The 17,535-nt window shown below is 31.4% G+C and overlaps 2 protein-coding genes across 2 annotated transcripts; both read right to left on the bottom strand.

Moving 5' to 3' along the window:
- Positions 1 to 6,432: 6,432 nt before the first annotated feature.
- Positions 6,433 to 7,446, bottom strand: LOC131629168 (uncharacterized). The gene is made up of 2 exons (XM_058899962.1): positions 6,643 to 7,446; positions 6,433 to 6,568 (listed from the first exon to the last, which is right to left on the bottom strand). Exons 1-2 carry the CDS (start codon positions 7,444 to 7,446, stop codon positions 6,443 to 6,445), a joined length of 930 nt encoding a protein of 309 aa, XP_058755945.1. The 3' UTR covers positions 6,433 to 6,442.
- On the bottom strand, positions 6,643 to 9,797 carry LOC131629167 (uncharacterized). The gene is made up of 3 exons (XM_058899961.1): positions 9,530 to 9,797; positions 7,996 to 9,425; positions 6,643 to 7,650 (listed from the first exon to the last, which is right to left on the bottom strand). The coding sequence occupies exons 2-3, from the start codon at positions 9,406 to 9,408 to the stop codon at positions 7,600 to 7,602; spliced, it is 1,464 nt and encodes a 487-aa protein (XP_058755944.1). The 5' UTR covers positions 9,409 to 9,425; positions 9,530 to 9,797; the 3' UTR covers positions 6,643 to 7,599.
- Between the last annotated feature and the right edge of the window lie 7,738 nt (positions 9,798 to 17,535).

Below are 17,535 nucleotides of genomic sequence, written 5' to 3'. Positions count from 1 at the left end.
CACCAGTGAGAATATTGAATCACTGTTGTTTTAACCACTGCGTCATTGGCCGGTGCGGTCATTACTTGCTTACTAGTGTTAATGTTACTAGTAGTGATTTTTTATTTATTTTAATTTATCACTTTTTTTACATAAATTTATATCTTAACTCTTAAAAATTAAACTTTTAAAATATTTATCTCATAACTCTGAAAAGCTTTCACGAAAGAAATTTAACTTTACAAAAAAATATTATTTTGATTTTCATTTTAGCATAAATATTTTTTTTTTAAAGTTTAGCTTAAATGAATCTATTCATATTAATTTAAATTAAGTTAAAACTAATATTTTTGTCATTTTAACTTAATATTTGTGTCATTTTTAAGTTAATATCATTTTTTAATTAATAAATTCTTTTACATAAATTTATATCTTAACTCTTGAAAAATGTATCTCTTTACTCTAAACAAATTTTCACAAATGAAATTTAACTTAAAACATCAATCATTTTAACATTCATTTGACCATAAATTATAATTTTATTTATTTATTTTAAATGAATTTCATAGATACATTTTAAAAATAAGTTTAAAAAAAAATTATTTTTGCCGTTTAACTTAATATTATGTCCTTTTTAAATTAATATAAATTCTTTTAATAAATTTATTTCTTAACTCTTTAAAAATTTATTGTTTAACACATTTTTTTTAATAAGCAATATTGAACTGAGAACTAAAATAATCTTTTAAAAAATTTATCGCTTAACACTTTTTTTAAAATATATTTTTTTTAAATGCTGTATGAAAAATTAAAAGAATTTCTTGCACAACTTATTAAAATATTAGATTTATTTTTAATGATAATAGTATTTTTGTTTAAATCAACACTGCTACAAGCATTTTGCTAATTGTTTGACTAATTAAAATGTACAATTTTAACAAGCCCACACAACTAATATTAATGTGGTCTATAATATTATCTAATATAACATATGAATTGAAAATGTACTTTCATATGATAATATTTCTTCCTTAACATCATATTATAATGTATTCTTTTCATTAAAAGCTAATAGCTCAACTATAAAATAAAGATTGCAAACCTTTAATTGTGTGTCTATAAATTATAATACACAAATCTAATAAAATTAATAATTATAAATAAGTTAGGTTACAAAATTTGATAAGGTACTCAGGGAAAAAGAAAGGACGGATAGACCCACTGTTTTAAAAATCAAATTGGTCATCAAATCATTGACGGTATTAGATCACTCCTTTATTAGTTTAACCACTAGATCATTGATCGAACCACATGATTAAATCGGATTAAACCAGATAATTCGGTTAAATAAACCAATCTCTATTGCAATACTATATATTTATTAAAATTGTCGAACCAGATGACTTAGTCTCTAAAAATTAAAATTTTAAAATTTCACGATTTCACATGTTTATTCTTTACATTCAAATTCTTTTTGTGTAAGCAAGATTTTAATAAAAGGGAGAACTAAGGGTTCTCCAACCCGATTTCACAAATACACAAGAAAACCCGACAAAAAGAAAAGTTTACACACCAATTGTTACTACGATAAAAAGTACAAGGGATCCTTGCAAGTAGGGGAAAAGTTATTCCAAAATAAGATTTTGATTAAAATCTAATTATATTTTTAAAAAAATCATGAAAACGGCATCATTTTGTGCAAAAAAAAAAAAACATGCATCTGAACTATCGATTTTCTAAAACCGCCGGTTCACCGATTTTTTCCAGTTTTGACCGAGTTTGGCCGGTTCTCACCGGTTCAATAGCATACCTTGTCCAACAATCAGACCCGATCGGTGACCCCTCCGGTGTTGCAAATTATTAATAATAATGAATAATATGAGTGTGCTCCAAAATGACAAGGAAAATATGCTATAATTTGAATTTTGAATTCGGAGAGTGGCAACTCTTTATGAAATACTGCAGAATAAAACCATGCAACTGTTGGTGAGCCATGCTGTGGGCCAAAAGTCATAACTCTTGGAAAAGAAATTGTTTCACCAAGGGTCGCTATCTTGTGAAACAATATCAACATGGCCTATAAAAGCATAATTTTGGATTCAAAATTCTCATCACAAAAAATCGAAAAATCCTCTAAAATAAATTCCAGACACTCTTTGCTACATTTGGGTTTTCATCCGTCTTGTGCAGACTCGAGAAGGCTGACTTATCCTGGGTATTCCTGCGTAGAAATTCCAAGACAAATTGGGAGTGCTTGAAATACTATAAGGAAAGTGTTCCGTACAAAATTCCAACCTCGATTCCATTTGGTTTAAATTAATTTTCCAACAATCTTATAGTATTTCATATTATGGCAATCGAAGTTTTTGCATCAAAATCAAGAACCCATCAAAATCTTCATCATAAATTCGGGTATGTTTTATTACTTCTCATAGAAATCCGAGCATTCAATTCATTGTGATGTTACTTAGACATTAATGGTTTGCGTCTAAAAGTATGCATTTGTGTTAGCATTATCCTTCAATCTCTTAACATCTCTAATTCAAATAAAACTGTTTTGGAGTATTAATAATAATCTATTATCATGACTGGATATCATATATAATGCGCTGCTTATACCAGTATACAGTATAAATCATTTCATTGGCCGGATTCTGCTTCAGTTGCCATGGTGAAAGGACGTCGAGGCGAGCGTGTTAGGTACTCTTCTTTTCATTTCACATGATATCGTCTTTTTTGTTCCGATTTGCAATTTTATGTACTTGTAGGTCTATCTTTTTGAAGTTCAATGTTCTGAGTTAGTGATTATGATTGATAATTGGTTTAGTTAGGATATAGTTACTGTTTGAACCGCGAGAAATTTGATGCTTTCTGTCATTGAAAAATATCTGATTTTGAGAAATTAGCATACAATGTAGAGGCAATTTGAATGATTTTATTTTTAGTTTATAGAGAAAATGTTTAATCTATTGTTATTTCAAATATCAGTTTGTGTATTTACTCTGTCTTTCATATCTATTTAACAAATATCATTTTGGAATTTTACTTTATTTCCTCGTAAAATAAGCTAAAATTATACTCTCCTTTTTTATTTGTATTAGGCTTTATGTGAGTGGTACCATCCTTGGATACAAAAGGTATATTCTTCATCCTTTTCTAATTTATGTAATTGTGTTACCCATCATTCACTATGTTTGGGTTTTGGAAAATTTAAATATTGTGTTAGATGCTATTGTTTAATGCTTATTTTTGTATGTTATTTTTGTTGATCCAAATCAAACCAGTACCCAAACACATCTCTAGTCCAAATTGAAGGAGTTAACACCAAGGAGGAGTTAGGATGATATGCCGGCAAGCGTTTGACTCTGGATATCTCTGGATACAACTTCAGATGAATTCTACACCAAAATTGATAGTCAAAGGTTTGAGACAGGGTTGTCATTGACAATGCGGTTTTCTCCAATTCAACTATAGTCATGGTAAGATGCAAAGAAAACTCCTTAATTTAGATTAACTTGTAGGATTAATTATTACTTTAAATGAGTTATTAATGGTTGTGGTTTGGTTAAATTTCACAGTTTCATAGTGCTAGAAAGCATGGAATTCTTTTGGAAGCGGTGCAGATTCTCAGCATGGAATTTCATAGTTTGGTTAAATTTCACTTTTGGAAGCCTGAGAGTGTTTTGAAGTATATTGAATAGGTATTACTAATTACTATTAGTTTGTTTCTTTAAAAGTGATTATTTAATTTTCGATATAGTATACTATTTGAATAATTGAAATTGATTCAACCTCACTATCTGTATCAGTCACTTGGTAGCATTCACAATGGAAAAACCAATCACAGAAATGGGCTCATTGCTTTGGAATTAAAGGGCACTGATCGTGTTGGTCTTTTTTCTGAAGTGTTTGGGGTATTGGCCGAGTTTCAACGCGATGTGGTTGAGGCTAAAGTTTGATAACACAATGGCAGAACTGCTTCCTTAATTTATGTTGAAAATGGATTCAACATGGTTTCAAGATGATATTGAATGTTTAATCTTCTAGAAATTATGTTTAACGATTTCAGTTTGATGTATATCTGTTCATTCATGTCTTTAAAGATAATGTGTAGTTTCTCAGACTACACAATATTAACACATGCCTTTTAAATTTATATGCTTTGGCCAAAATGGTCCTTTTATCATTGGCTGAATAAATTTACTTTTTTCGTAGAAATTTATGAAAGAATATTGCAAAACATGTTAATTTGATGATTTACTATAATTTTAACACAAGGAATGATTCTTATATAGAGAACTCTAGCTTTATTCAAATAATGGCCTACATATAGCCGCGGTTTTAATTAGTGGCCATAAACAAACTGTGGCAAGATCTAGACAACTAACACAACTAAAAATCTCGCCTTTAGAGACCGATTTAGAGACTGAAAATCTGCAAAATCAGTCACTAAATTCATCAGCGACCAAATTTGCGACCAAAATTAGGCAGTAGCAAAAACCCTAGTCGCTAGTTTGTAGCGACCATTTTAGAGTCCGACCTTTAGTGACTGATTTCAGAGACTGAATTTAGTGACTGATTTCAGAGACGGAAACAGCGACCGAACCCATATTTCGAATTCAGAGACCATTTTTGTGACTGATTTTGAATTAATTTATATGTTTGTTGTGACCGAATTTACTACTGATTAAGAAACATTGTATGATAAATTCAGTCTCTATTTCAGTCTCTGAAGTCTGAGTTTGTTATTATAATTATTATTAATAATTTTCATTTCCGGGCAGCAATTTTTTAGATTTAATTTAATATGTCTAAAATTATTTCATACACACCAAACAATTAAACAAGCACACAACCATATGAACATAATATATTTAAGTATTACCAAAAACTTATCAAAAGATACATAATCAATCCAAAACATAACCAAGACTAAGTTATCACTACTAAACTTGCAAGTATCATCAGTAAATGGATGATTTTCAACATATTCAAACTTACAAAAGAGGGAATAAATCCCTTTCAACTCTTGCATACAAAAAGCAATATACTAACTCCAAAACATAAAAAATTAAGCCACACTACTACACTTGTCATTCTTGAACTAATTCATCACCATCATTGGGCACATCATCATTATCATAACACATATCATCATTATCATCAGCCACGTCATCATTATCATCAACCACATCATCTTCATGAACTTGATCTCTAATATATGGCTTGGGCCGAAAGTTTAAGCTTTTCATCAATTATTTTAACATATCACGAAGTTCATCCCTTTCATTTCTCATTTCTTCCCTTTCAATTCTCATTTCTTCCCTCTGAGCGAGCGTTGCCCAAGACAAGGACGTTTTTTATCGCTTTTTGGCCATACTTTTCTGAAATGTCCCCTAAACTATAGAAATAGGGGACGTTTTTACGAGTCATCTTAGACAAAGATTTTAAATGTTGCTATAACTTGCATCGAGTTCAAAATATTCCCTAAAAGTGGTAGAGTGAGAGCACTCTATGGGGACGGTTTTCAAATGTTGTCATATCCGACAATAATTATAAATTGTTCCCTTAAAGTGAAATAGTGAGAAAACGTAAATGTAACTATAGGTTACCAAAAATATTTTGTATTATATTTTTCATAAAATAAACAACTGAAATAAAAATTGCAACAAACAACAAATTGCATGTACCAAGAAAATTGTGAGACTTAAATTTTCAAATATTAACTCAAATACACATAATAGTCACAAAATGTCTAACATTACTTAATATTATAAATTTAAGGGGAAAATACACTAACATCCCCTGAAGTCTCTTTAAATGACATAGACACCCCATCTAATTTGATATTAGACACTAACCTCCCTTGAAGTGTTTAAAATAAATAAAAACCTCCCTTATCAATTTAACACCGTTAATTAGTCCGTTAAATATGTTATTAATTTTCTTTTAAAATTAAAAACTATTGTTTTCCAATAGATGTTGAAACAACAACATTAGTTTTGCAGACAAAACATTGTTATCTAAATTATATGCAACATTAGCATTGGTTTTTCGATGCAGCAACTATAGATTTTTATGGATGTTGAAAAAACAAAGAAATTATATGCAGCAACATTAGTTTTGCAGCATAAGCATTATTATTCAAATTATATATGCATTATTATCAAAATTTAGTACCAGACCCCATTTCACACATGAATTATAAAAAAACAAAAGCAACATGTACAGCAACATGCAAAACTTTAAGTTTCAATAGACTTGCTACCTCATATGTCTATAACCACAAACTAAACCCAGTCACAATTGCAGTTATAATTTCTTATAATTGTTACGACACTAAGCGAAAAGTAAATATCAAATTTGTCATAAAACTCAAATATGACATAAACATATATCATATGATTCTCTCTAAAAATCAAAATATATTTCCAAAAGCATTTGCATCATATCTTCACGAGTGTCACTGAACATTCTCATGAGCGACTTGGCTATTTCCCGAGCGATCTTGACTTGCAGCTCCATGATGACTTTCTGTGTTTTCATAAGCACCGCTACTGTTTTTTTTACGTCGCACCTGTAACTTTTTCTGCACATAAAACAAACATGTCAATATTCATGTGAAGATAATTCCTACAAAATTTATAAGTTTTGCACTCATACCTGTTTGTTAGTTTTATCTCTTTGACAGCCCAATATATTGTGTCCAAATTCCTTACAATTTCCACATCTAATTGTATTTGATCTTCTTGCATCTTGAGGACCACCTCGACCTTCGATAACACTTCTCTTTCGATTAATTCTTGGTCGACCTGGAAGTCTCCTCAAGGCAGGAGGATCAATATTCTCATAGCTACCTCTATTTTTTATATCTAACTCAGGCATGGGATGTATAATCTCTTTATAACATAAACAATAGACTTTTGTAGTATACGCGTTATCAGCAAATAGTTCTACATTTTCTCTCTTGTACGAAATGCAAGCACATGCATGTTTACATGGTAAACCAGACACCCTCCAATAATCACAACCACATGTTCTAGATCTCAAGTTCACCACGAAGGTGGTATATCCATCTTTCACTTGAAACTCGTCATTACCGGCATATGTAAGCTTACACATTCTTCCATCTTGCATTGTAGTATCAAGCACCTTTCTAATCTTAGGTGTTATAATATTCTCAAAACCACATCCTTTTTCAAACCTTGTTTGAAATCTAGCCATCAACCTACAAGCCATTGACTCAATCATTGACAAAATTGTCTTTTTTCTGTCATCACCCAACCAACTATTAAAGGACTCTGAAATATTATTTGTTACGTGATCAGATTTGCATTCAGAGTCAATGGTATGTCTTGCCCACATGCTCTTAGGCCTTTCAGGATCTAGCAACCAATTTGCTGCCTCATTACTAACTTTCCTAAGTTTGTCCATGGCTTTGTTAAACAAAAACTCATTATATGCCATTGCAACAACCCAAAATTGTGTACTAAGAAGCAATGTTTTGAAATTCAGTTTGAAATTGTTTAACAAATGATTACAACAATACCTATAAAAATGATAAAAGAATAATTAGTACAAAATTTAAAAATAAAATATATAAAATATAAAGGATAATTGTTACTGGTGTTTGGCGTAAGGAAAAGTTTCTGCAACCGCATTTCGCAGTCCCTATTTCATAAATAAGTCAAACGATAAGCACGTATACATAAAAAAACTATATAAACCCAAATTACTGCAAAATGGTTTTGGTATTTACAAAATCATTATGGCCATATTCCTATGTACATTTGATTATAGTCCTAGGATCTAAAGCTACTGATATAGTTTTGGTTTTAAGAAATTTCAATTTTCATCATTATGGCAAAATAATTTTTAAGAAGTTACTGATAAAGTTACAAGGATAGAACTTATATCCACTTTTTATCAATTTAAATAGTATTCATAAATTAGTATGTGCAGTTCAATGTGAAAAAATAGTATGCACAGAAAAATGGCTTGTAATGAGTCACTAACCTTTTGCATATCAGACATGATTGTCACAGGTTTATCTTGCCATTCAGGAACAAATCTTAAAGCATCACTCAATAAAGACAAAAAAAACTTCCAAGAGTCTTTACATTCAACTTCCACAATAGAAAATGCAATTGGAAACATGCCTTTGTTTCCATCAACTGCCACAGCTGACAGTAAGACTCCCCCGTATGGTCCTTTTAGATGACACCCATCAATGCCAAACCATGGTCTGCAACCTCTCACAAAACCATTTTTCATTGCATTTAGGCAAACAAAAAACCTTTTAAACTCTGGGTTTTTGTTGATTTTGGGTTCCAATTGTAGTTTTATTATAGATCCAGGATTTATCTCCAAAGCAAGATTGGCCCAAACTGGCAAGTCATTGTATGAAAGTGCGTGAACCCCTTTAGTGTCTTGCCTAACCCTTTTTCTTGCACGATAAAGTTGAGCTACATTGCTCGGTTCTATTCCATAGCCATCTAACAATTCTTGTTTCATACTTGCATAACTAATATTCGGGTCAGCTTTTATCTTGCTTTCTAACTTCTTTGCAATCCAAGTAGATGTAGCATTTGAATTTTTTGACGTTCGTATGCAAGAATGAATAGGTTTGTATGTCTTTATCTTAAATGTTTTTCCATCCGGTGTAGGAGAGGCATGAATGCACCAACAACAACCATCTGCAGCACATATAGCGGTTACCCTTGACTTTTCATTTTTAATCCTCTTAATCTCAAATCCCTCTTGTATAACAAAATCTCTAAGTGCAGTTCTAAACTCATTCACATCAACAAACAACAAACCAAATTCTAGTTCAACTTTTTCATCATCAAGAGATTCAAATATTCTTCCTTTCATACCTCTATCAAAATAAATTGGCATCTTATCCTCATCTGAGTTTTGATCAGTAACAATAATATCATGTTTTTCTTCATAATCACTAAGCTCATCAATATTGATTTCATTTTTCCATTCTTCATTTATGTCGCTAAAACTTGAATCAGTTTCTTCACTTTCTTTTTGTTCAATTTCATCACCAACCCATTCAACATCAGACTCACTAATAACTGCATCAACCTGTCTAAGAGCTTTGGTTTCTTCATGATTTAATAATGTAGCATACACATGGATACAACTACACATGTTGTTTAGCTTAAACATGTCAAGAACATCTGAATCGGTTTTAATGGGATTTCTTGACTCACTACAAGGATGAGAAAAAGAAAGAGCTATTGACAAACCTGCATCCTTGTATCGAACATCAGTAGCCAACTCGTTAATGTCATCAACCAAATCAAAGTAAGAGTATCGGTCAGGATCAACATTCAAAATTGGCATGCTCACTTCTCCATCAAAATGTATCAACAAATGCACACAACCTTGGTTAGGTTTATCATGATCATTGTTACTCATCTTCTACCCCTAAAAACCTAAAATCATGAATGCAGAATGAAAAAAGATAAAGAAAAAAGGTTAAATAAAATGCATCAACCAATCATAGAAGAACATAAGAAATAGACGAACACGGTGTTACCGAGAGCGTGGAGAGAATGAAAGCAACAAAGACGGTGTTGTCGAAAGCGTTGAGAAAACGAAAGCAGCAAATACAGTGTAACCGAAAGCGTGGCGAGAACGAAAGTGACAAAGACGATGTTGTCAAGAATGAAAGCAATTAGAGCGATATTGATGAAGAAGAATACCCAATGCTTTAGGTGTTGTTAGATGATGCTTCCATAGTGATAAAAAGTGACTGGAAGAATAATATTTCTTTGAGAAAAAATTGAAGAGACGTAGAATTTAGAAGGAGAATAGACAGAGAAAATAAGAGCGTGTTTTATATTATTTTATATTTGACGGCACTTAACATTAGGTTAACGGCAAGGGAGGTTTCTGTCATGTGAAAAAAAGAGGGGATGTTAGTTACATGTTGCTAGAGTTCAGGGGAGGTTATTGTATTTTTCCCTAAATTTAATACTTAGAAGTATAAGTCAATCAAAATGAAAAAAATACATAGTTTCTTTAAGTTTAATGTTTAAATACAAGTTTAAAAGAAGATCATCCAACTCATTAAAGTTTCTCGAACTCATCATCATATCCATCGTCCTCTTCATCATCTATGACGTCCTCTTGAGGTTCACCACCTATGTCTTTCTCTGGAAGTTCATCACCTGTGTCATCCTCATCACCTAGTTCAATAAGACTCTTAATTAAATATTATTAACATAACAAAATCCTAGAAAGTTCTTGTCAAATATGGAATGAGAGTCACAAATCAGACAAAGAATTTTCAGACACCATTTCTCTTTTGCCCTTTGTCACTAAATTGTATCTAACTAGCATCTAATATCAATAGATATGTAGTATCCAATTCAATTGATAAAATAAAACATATAGTAAATGCCGACAATGGCAATACCTCTTTCAGTGAGGGAATAGTGTACAAAGTTTCAAAATTTAAGTTGTTTTGTTGCATTTTCTCTCTAAGAATTCTTGTCAAATAAAGCAGGACAAATGGCTTCTTTAAGTTGTTATCTAGATGCTCTGGCTGATTTGGTATCTGCAATGAAGTTTTTTCTACTAGGTCGGGAAGCTTTTGCTTCTCAACCTGCTTATAGAACTCATGGGCTAACACCGACAGCAAAAGATTAAGAAACAAAACTATGCTAACTAATATTGTGTAAAATTTCAATAAAAGGTAAAAGTAATAAGAAAATAGGGAGACCTAGTATGGCATAGAGGATCTAGTTTATCCCTTTTGTGCTATTGTACTATAAAAGAAGTTAGTGCTAAGAATTAATGAACAAAATTTTTGTGACTTGGACTCTATAAGCACTAGTGATAACTTCAAGTTAGACTTCCACCTCTTTTAAATAAGAGCCCATTTTTAAAGTGGCTTTAAGATATTGGTTTCACAAGACATACATAAAGGTATAAGCAGTAGAAAACAACTATCTTTATTATATGCAACTAATTCAAATATAAAATTATGCCAACATCATAAGCAAATCTGATCTATGATGATTAAACCTAAAATAAGCACACCCTTTTGTATACTTAAATATGTAGTTATTTTATCAAATATATGTCTAGGCATATATTTGAAATAAAAAAGAAAATATCAGGAAATAACTTCAATACACATATAGAACCGAGTTTTACTAATAATATATACTATAGAATTTGGAATACTTTTTTTTAATGGTTGTAAGATATTCTTCAACATGGAGTTTTCCATAAACACTTCAAAAAAAATCTGTTGAAGCAAAAATAAATTCCAACGGTGAAAGTTGAAATTGATTTTGGTTTTGAAGGTGAAAATCGATTTGGGTTCCCAGGTTAAAAACAAAATTGAATTTGAGTTCTGAGGTTAAAAAAGAATTTGCGTTCTAAAGAAAAATTGATTTCCCTTTGGTGAAAATCGATTTGGGTTTTCAGGTTGAAAACAAAATTGGACTTGAGATCTGAGGTTAAACAAGAATTTGGATTCAGAAGTTATTTTCTTCGGTGAAAATCGATTTGGGTTCTAAGATTGAAAACAAAATTGAATTTGAGTTCAGAGGTTAAACAAGTACAAAATATGAAATCAATTTGAATTTGAAAGTGAAATCGATTTCGAAAGAGAAGGTTAAAATTAAACGAGAATAAAAAATAAAAATTAAATCTGGGTTAAATGAAAAGATATAGGAAAGGGTAACGATGGCCTCATTCGTTTTAGGAAGGATTTTATAGTAAAGATACTGTCCCTAAATATTATTAATATTTTTTTCATTATTATATTATTTTATTATTATTATTCTGTTTTGTAAAAGTATTTATATAGTATTAATTATATAAATTCTTATGCAACATCTAAACTATTAATTTTAATTTATAAAGTAAATTATTATTGTTATATTTTTAATCAAACATACTAACTTTTATAAATAAATAAATAAGAGTAAATAAATTTTGATATTTTTTTCAAAAATTTGTTATCACAATTTTCATTAATATTTTCTTTACGAAAAGAAAAAATAATAGCTTTTTGTTAAAATATTTTATTTAAAAAAATATATGTTTAAAGGAAAGAGTGCAGTCTAGATCTTTATTAGTATTCAAATTTTATGCAACATTTTTAGGAAGTAATGCCACCATTCAAAAATGTCTCCATAAGTGTTTAAAGGGACAATTATTAAATATTGCCAAAACAATAACATAAGTACATTTAGGGGACATTTCTAAGTTGTTGTTAAAACTTTGTTAGCATTGCGCACAAAATGTTGCCAGAAATATATTTTTGACAACAATTTTTATATGTTGCATTAAAAATTGGTGAAGAGACAATAAATGTTATCTACTTTCAAAAAAATGGAATTAATACAAGAAGGTATATAATTAATATAGCTACGTTTAGATTAAGAATTTGCCGCCTTTTATAAACAATGAGCAACCATATTCGTTTAACGCTTAACAAACTCTACCTTAAAGTTTGGAAAATTACATAATAAAGTCTTATTAAAGTCTTATTAAAGCGAATAACAAAATTGTATTATTATAAAATCAAAATTTTAATTTTAAAATTATTTTTTCCTTCAATATTTTGAAGAGAAGTTTTCTTTTTCTCTTTCTTTCCATAATAGTTTATTTTACTATTTTCTTTCTATTATAATTACAATACATTAACTATAAATTATACAAAATTTTCTTAAAAATGAATAACTAAAATTAATTGATAAATTAGTTAAAATTAAATATTTTTTAATATCTTTGAAATTAAGTTAAATACAATAACTATAGATTTTTTATAATTCAATTTTATTTACATTGTTCATTTAATGAAAATATTTATTGCCTATCTCATAGCTTATATGGAGTGCCCATGTACATATTCATTCAATGTTACAAAATAAGATTTTTCATATTTGTATAAAAGAATTGAAACTTTTTTACTTACATCATTTTCTATATCATATATGTGAGACATGATAGTTAAGCAATTAATAATATTAGTTAATATTGATAATTGCTAATTATAATGATTATTATACAAATTTAAATTTTTTTATTTATTTGTCAATAATGAATTAAAACGTATTAAAATTAATGATACGTTTGACTTTTTTTAAAAATGAACAAGCCCTAAGTTTAATGGCAGAATAAACTTAAAAATGTCAGAAACAAATTTTTTTTTCAATATAAGCTTCATTTAAAAAAAAAAAAGTCAGAATGAATTTATCTCTCTTACAAACCTCACCAATGAAAGAATATTACTTTATTGTTTAGCAAGTCCAATGTATGATATATTGTTTCGTTACAATTGATTCATAAAAGGATATTTATATGAACATGGCCCCAGAATTTATTGTTATTTACAAATTGATTAAATAGAAAGGCATACTCTACTTGATTCTTTTTTCATCTAATTGAGAGTCACTTGGCATTATCATACAAAGGAATTTTTTTAATAATTTTTTTAATTTTCACTTATAACTACTACTTTAAATTAATTTCCACTTTAAATTCAAGAAATAGACAAAAGTTTATAAGTTTTTTTAATTCAATAAAAAATTATGATTACAAATTGAAAATTGAAAAGGATTATTTATTTGGAAGGGGTTTTCCTTTCAAAAAAGCCTTCATCGCCGCCAATGTCCTCTTAGGTTGAGCTGAATTACCTCCATCTTTTATTGTTGCAAATGTCAAGATGTCCCGGTATTCTTGGGTCCATCCAGCAACCTAAACAATTAAATAGCAAAATAAATTAGTTTTAAAGGTAGAACTGTAGGAATAAATATAGGTAGTTGTGGTTGTCGTTTTTTTTTACCTCCCCGTTTCACTTGGGAGGACGGCACGCTAGACCCTTCACGTGAAATTTGGAAGGAGAATGCGCCCGTGGTGGGATGAATTTTATTTCAGTTCTTCCTACGATATCACACGAACTTTCTTATTGTCCTACGAGTAGGAAAGGGGAAAAAAGATCTCAACTAAACCCTAGGAGTTTGCTAAGTGTGGGGATTTCACCTAGACTAGAAATTATGGAGTCCGGGAGGTCGGTTATACATAGGGAAGTGTTTAAGCACCCTACATATCTGTAGTACTCTACAGAAACCTTCTCTGTGTCTAAATGTGTTTGTGCTGCTAATGATTATTGGGAAAGTTTCTCCTTTGTGTTAGGAGAAGGAATTGAATTGAATAAAAGAAAGACAGACAGACAGACTGACTGACTATTTTTGGTATTTTATTAGCTCGCTGAGATTCCTTGTGAACCTCATGCCTACATATCCCTAATGGAAGTCAGAGCTTAATGTAGTTCGGGGAAGTAATTAAATATTAATTATTTTTGGGTGCCTTGCTTGAAGCTCAAGGTTGAAGCTTGAATTAAATCTCTGTTTACAGTAAAGAGGCATGAAATCATCTTTACAGAGAGGTATTTCTACTATTCCACCACAAACATTTTAAAAGAGTGACAGAATAACTGAATTCATTTCATTCAAGAGGGGGACCTTACTTGTGTATGTGCAAGTATACCAGTCAAATGCCTCTTAAATGAAAGAAAGATGCTCATCCAAATTAGGGAAAGTTACCACATGTCTGGGTTTTACTACCAGCTCATGCCTTTCAAAATCCTAAATGGGAGACTTGATTGAAATTGAATTGAAATGTGTTAGAACAAGATTTGTTCTGATCAATTATCTTAGTTTTGATGATAACAATAATATGAATTTTGCTTAAGATAATATGGTACTCTAATCCAATGCAATTTCCTTTTCAGGAAATATATAAAGAGTATGCATAATTCAGCGCTCAGAAGCTTTGTCTCAAAGGGTTCAGCATGCAACATCAGAACATGGTCTGGCAAGACATCAGAAGATGGTCGAAGCAGAATCAGAACATGGGTCTATGGAAGCATCAGAAGAACATGAGATCAGAAGCACTGAAGTTCTGATGGTATCACGCTTAGAAGCACTTCAAGGTCAGAAGATCAGAAGATGCTTTGCACCAAGCTGTTTGACTCTGATGATATTCAAACGTTGTATTCACAAACATCAGATCAAAAGGAAGTACACGTGGCAAGCTACGCTGACTGACAAAAGGAACGTTAAAAGCTACTAAAGGCAACGTCAGTAGACACAGCGTGAACAAGGCTCGAGGTAGTTGACAAAAGCGTATAACATTAAATGCGATGCTGTACGGAACACGCAAAGCATTAAATGCACTCAACGGTCATCTTCTCCAATGCCTATAAATATGAAGTTCTGATGAGAAGCAAGGTTAACGATTCTGCACAAAACAACTCATATTAACTTGCTGAAACTCTGTTCTACTCAAAGCTCAGAATCTTCATCTTCATCAAAGCTCACTACATTGCTGTTGTAATATATTAGTGAGATTAAGCTTAAACGTTAAGAGAAATATCACAGTTTGTGATTATAGCTTTTAAGAAGCAATTGTAATACTCTTAGAATAGATTACATTAAGTTGTAAGGAACTAGAGTGATCGTGTGGATCAGTATACTCTAGAAAGTCTTAGAGGGTATCTAAGCAGTTATTCCTGGAGTGATCAGTGTGTGATCAGAAGACTCTGGAAGACTTAGTTGCTGACTAAGTGGAGAACCATTGTAATCCGTGCGATTAGTGGATTAAATCCTCAGTTGAGGTAAATCATCTCTGCGGGGGTGGACTGGAGTAGTTTAGTTAACAACGAACCAGGATAAAAATAACTGTGCAATTTATTTTTATCTGTCTAGTTTTTAAAGCTACACTTATTCAAACCCCCCCCTTTCTAAGTGTTTTTCTATCCTTCAATTGGTATCAGAGCGCCGGTTCTAAGGTGCAAGCACTTAACCGTGTTTAGAAAAGATTCAGGAAGAGAAAAACGCTTCAGTAAAAGATGGTTGATGAAACTGCAAAGTCTACACCTGCATCTACATCTGGCTCTGCTGAGCAACACAACGGTAACAATGGTTATACTAGACCGCCGGTATTTGATGGTGAAAACTTTGAATACTGGAAAGATAAACTGGAAAGTTACTTTCTTGGTCTAGATGGTGATCTATGGGATCTTCTGATGGATGGTTACAAACATCCAGTAAATGCCAGTGGCGTAAAGCTGACAAGGCAAGAAATGAATGATGATCAGAAGAAGCTTTTCAGGAATCATCATAAATGCAGAACTGTTTTGCTGAATGCTATCTCTCATGCTGAGTATGAGAAGATATCTAACAGGGAAACGGCCTATGACATATATGAGTCCTTGAAAATGACTCATGAAGGAAATGCTCAAGTCAAGGAGACTAAAGCTCTCGCTTTAATCCAGAAGTATGAAGCCTTCAAGATGGAGGATGATGAAGACATTGAAAAGATGTTTTCAAGATTTCAAACTCTTACTGCTGGATTGAGAGTTCTTGACAAGGGATACACCAAGGCTGATCACGTAAAGAAGATCATCAGAAGCTTACCCAGAAGATGGGGTCCTATGGTGACTGCATTCAAGATTGCAAAGAATCTGAATGAAGTTTCTCTGGAAGAGCTTATCAGTGCCTTGAGAAGCCATGAAATAGAGATGAACGCAAATGAGCCTGAAAAGAAAGGTAAGTCTATTGCATTAAAATCCAATATCAAGAAATGCACTAACGCTTTTCAGGCTAGAGAAGAAGATCCTGAAGAATCAGAATCTGAAGAAGAAGATGAACTGTCCTTGATCTCCAGAAGGCTAAATCAACTCTAGAAGACCAAGCAAAGGAAGTTCAGAGGCGTCAGAAGTTCAAAGAAATTTGAACGTGGAGAATCTTCTGATGACAGAAGATTTGACAAGAAGAAGGTCATGTGCTATGAATGCAATGAGCCTGGACACTTCAAGAATGAATGTCCAAAACTTCAGAAGGAAAATCCCAAGAAGAAGTTTCATAAGAAGAAAGGTCTTATGGCAACCTGGGATGAGTCAGAAGATGATTCAGACTCTGAAGATGAGCAGGCTAACTGTGCCCTGATGGCGACAGAAAATGACGGATCAGAATCTACATCAGAATCAGATTCTGAAGAGGTATTTTCTGAACTTACTAGAGATGAGTTAGTTTCCGGTCTAACTGAACTTCTGGAATTCAAGTCTCAGATTAGTCTCAAATACAAAAAGCTGAAAAAGCTATTTGAATTTGAAACAAAGAAGCTTGAGTTGGAGAATTCTGAATTAAAAGAAAAACTTTTAAAATTATCCAATAACGTTGGATCTCCTTCTGATTCAGAAAAATCCACTCCCAGTCTAAACCATATTCTGAAAGAATATGATTTAAGTTTCAGGAAGTTCTTATCTAGAAGTATTGGCAGAAGTCAGCTAGCTTCTATGATATATGCTGTGTCTGGAAACAAAAGAGTTGGCATTGGTTTTGAGGGTGAAACCCCATACAAACTTGAACCTGTTGATGAAATGAAATTCACATACAAGCCACTGTATGATCAGTTCAAGTATGGCCACTCCCATGATATTAGGCACACTTCACATGCTCAAAGTTTTCACATAACACACACCAAAAAGCATGTGACACAACCTAGGAAATATCATGA

The sequence above is a fragment of the Vicia villosa genome, unplaced genomic scaffold, assembly GCF_029867415.1.
Source record: "Vicia villosa cultivar HV-30 ecotype Madison, WI unplaced genomic scaffold, Vvil1.0 ctg.000530F_1_1_3, whole genome shotgun sequence".
Lineage (NCBI taxonomy): Eukaryota > Viridiplantae > Streptophyta > Magnoliopsida > Fabales > Fabaceae > Vicia > Vicia villosa.
The sequence above is the reverse complement of the archived record's forward strand: the minus strand, read 5'-3'. Positions and strand labels throughout refer to the sequence as shown.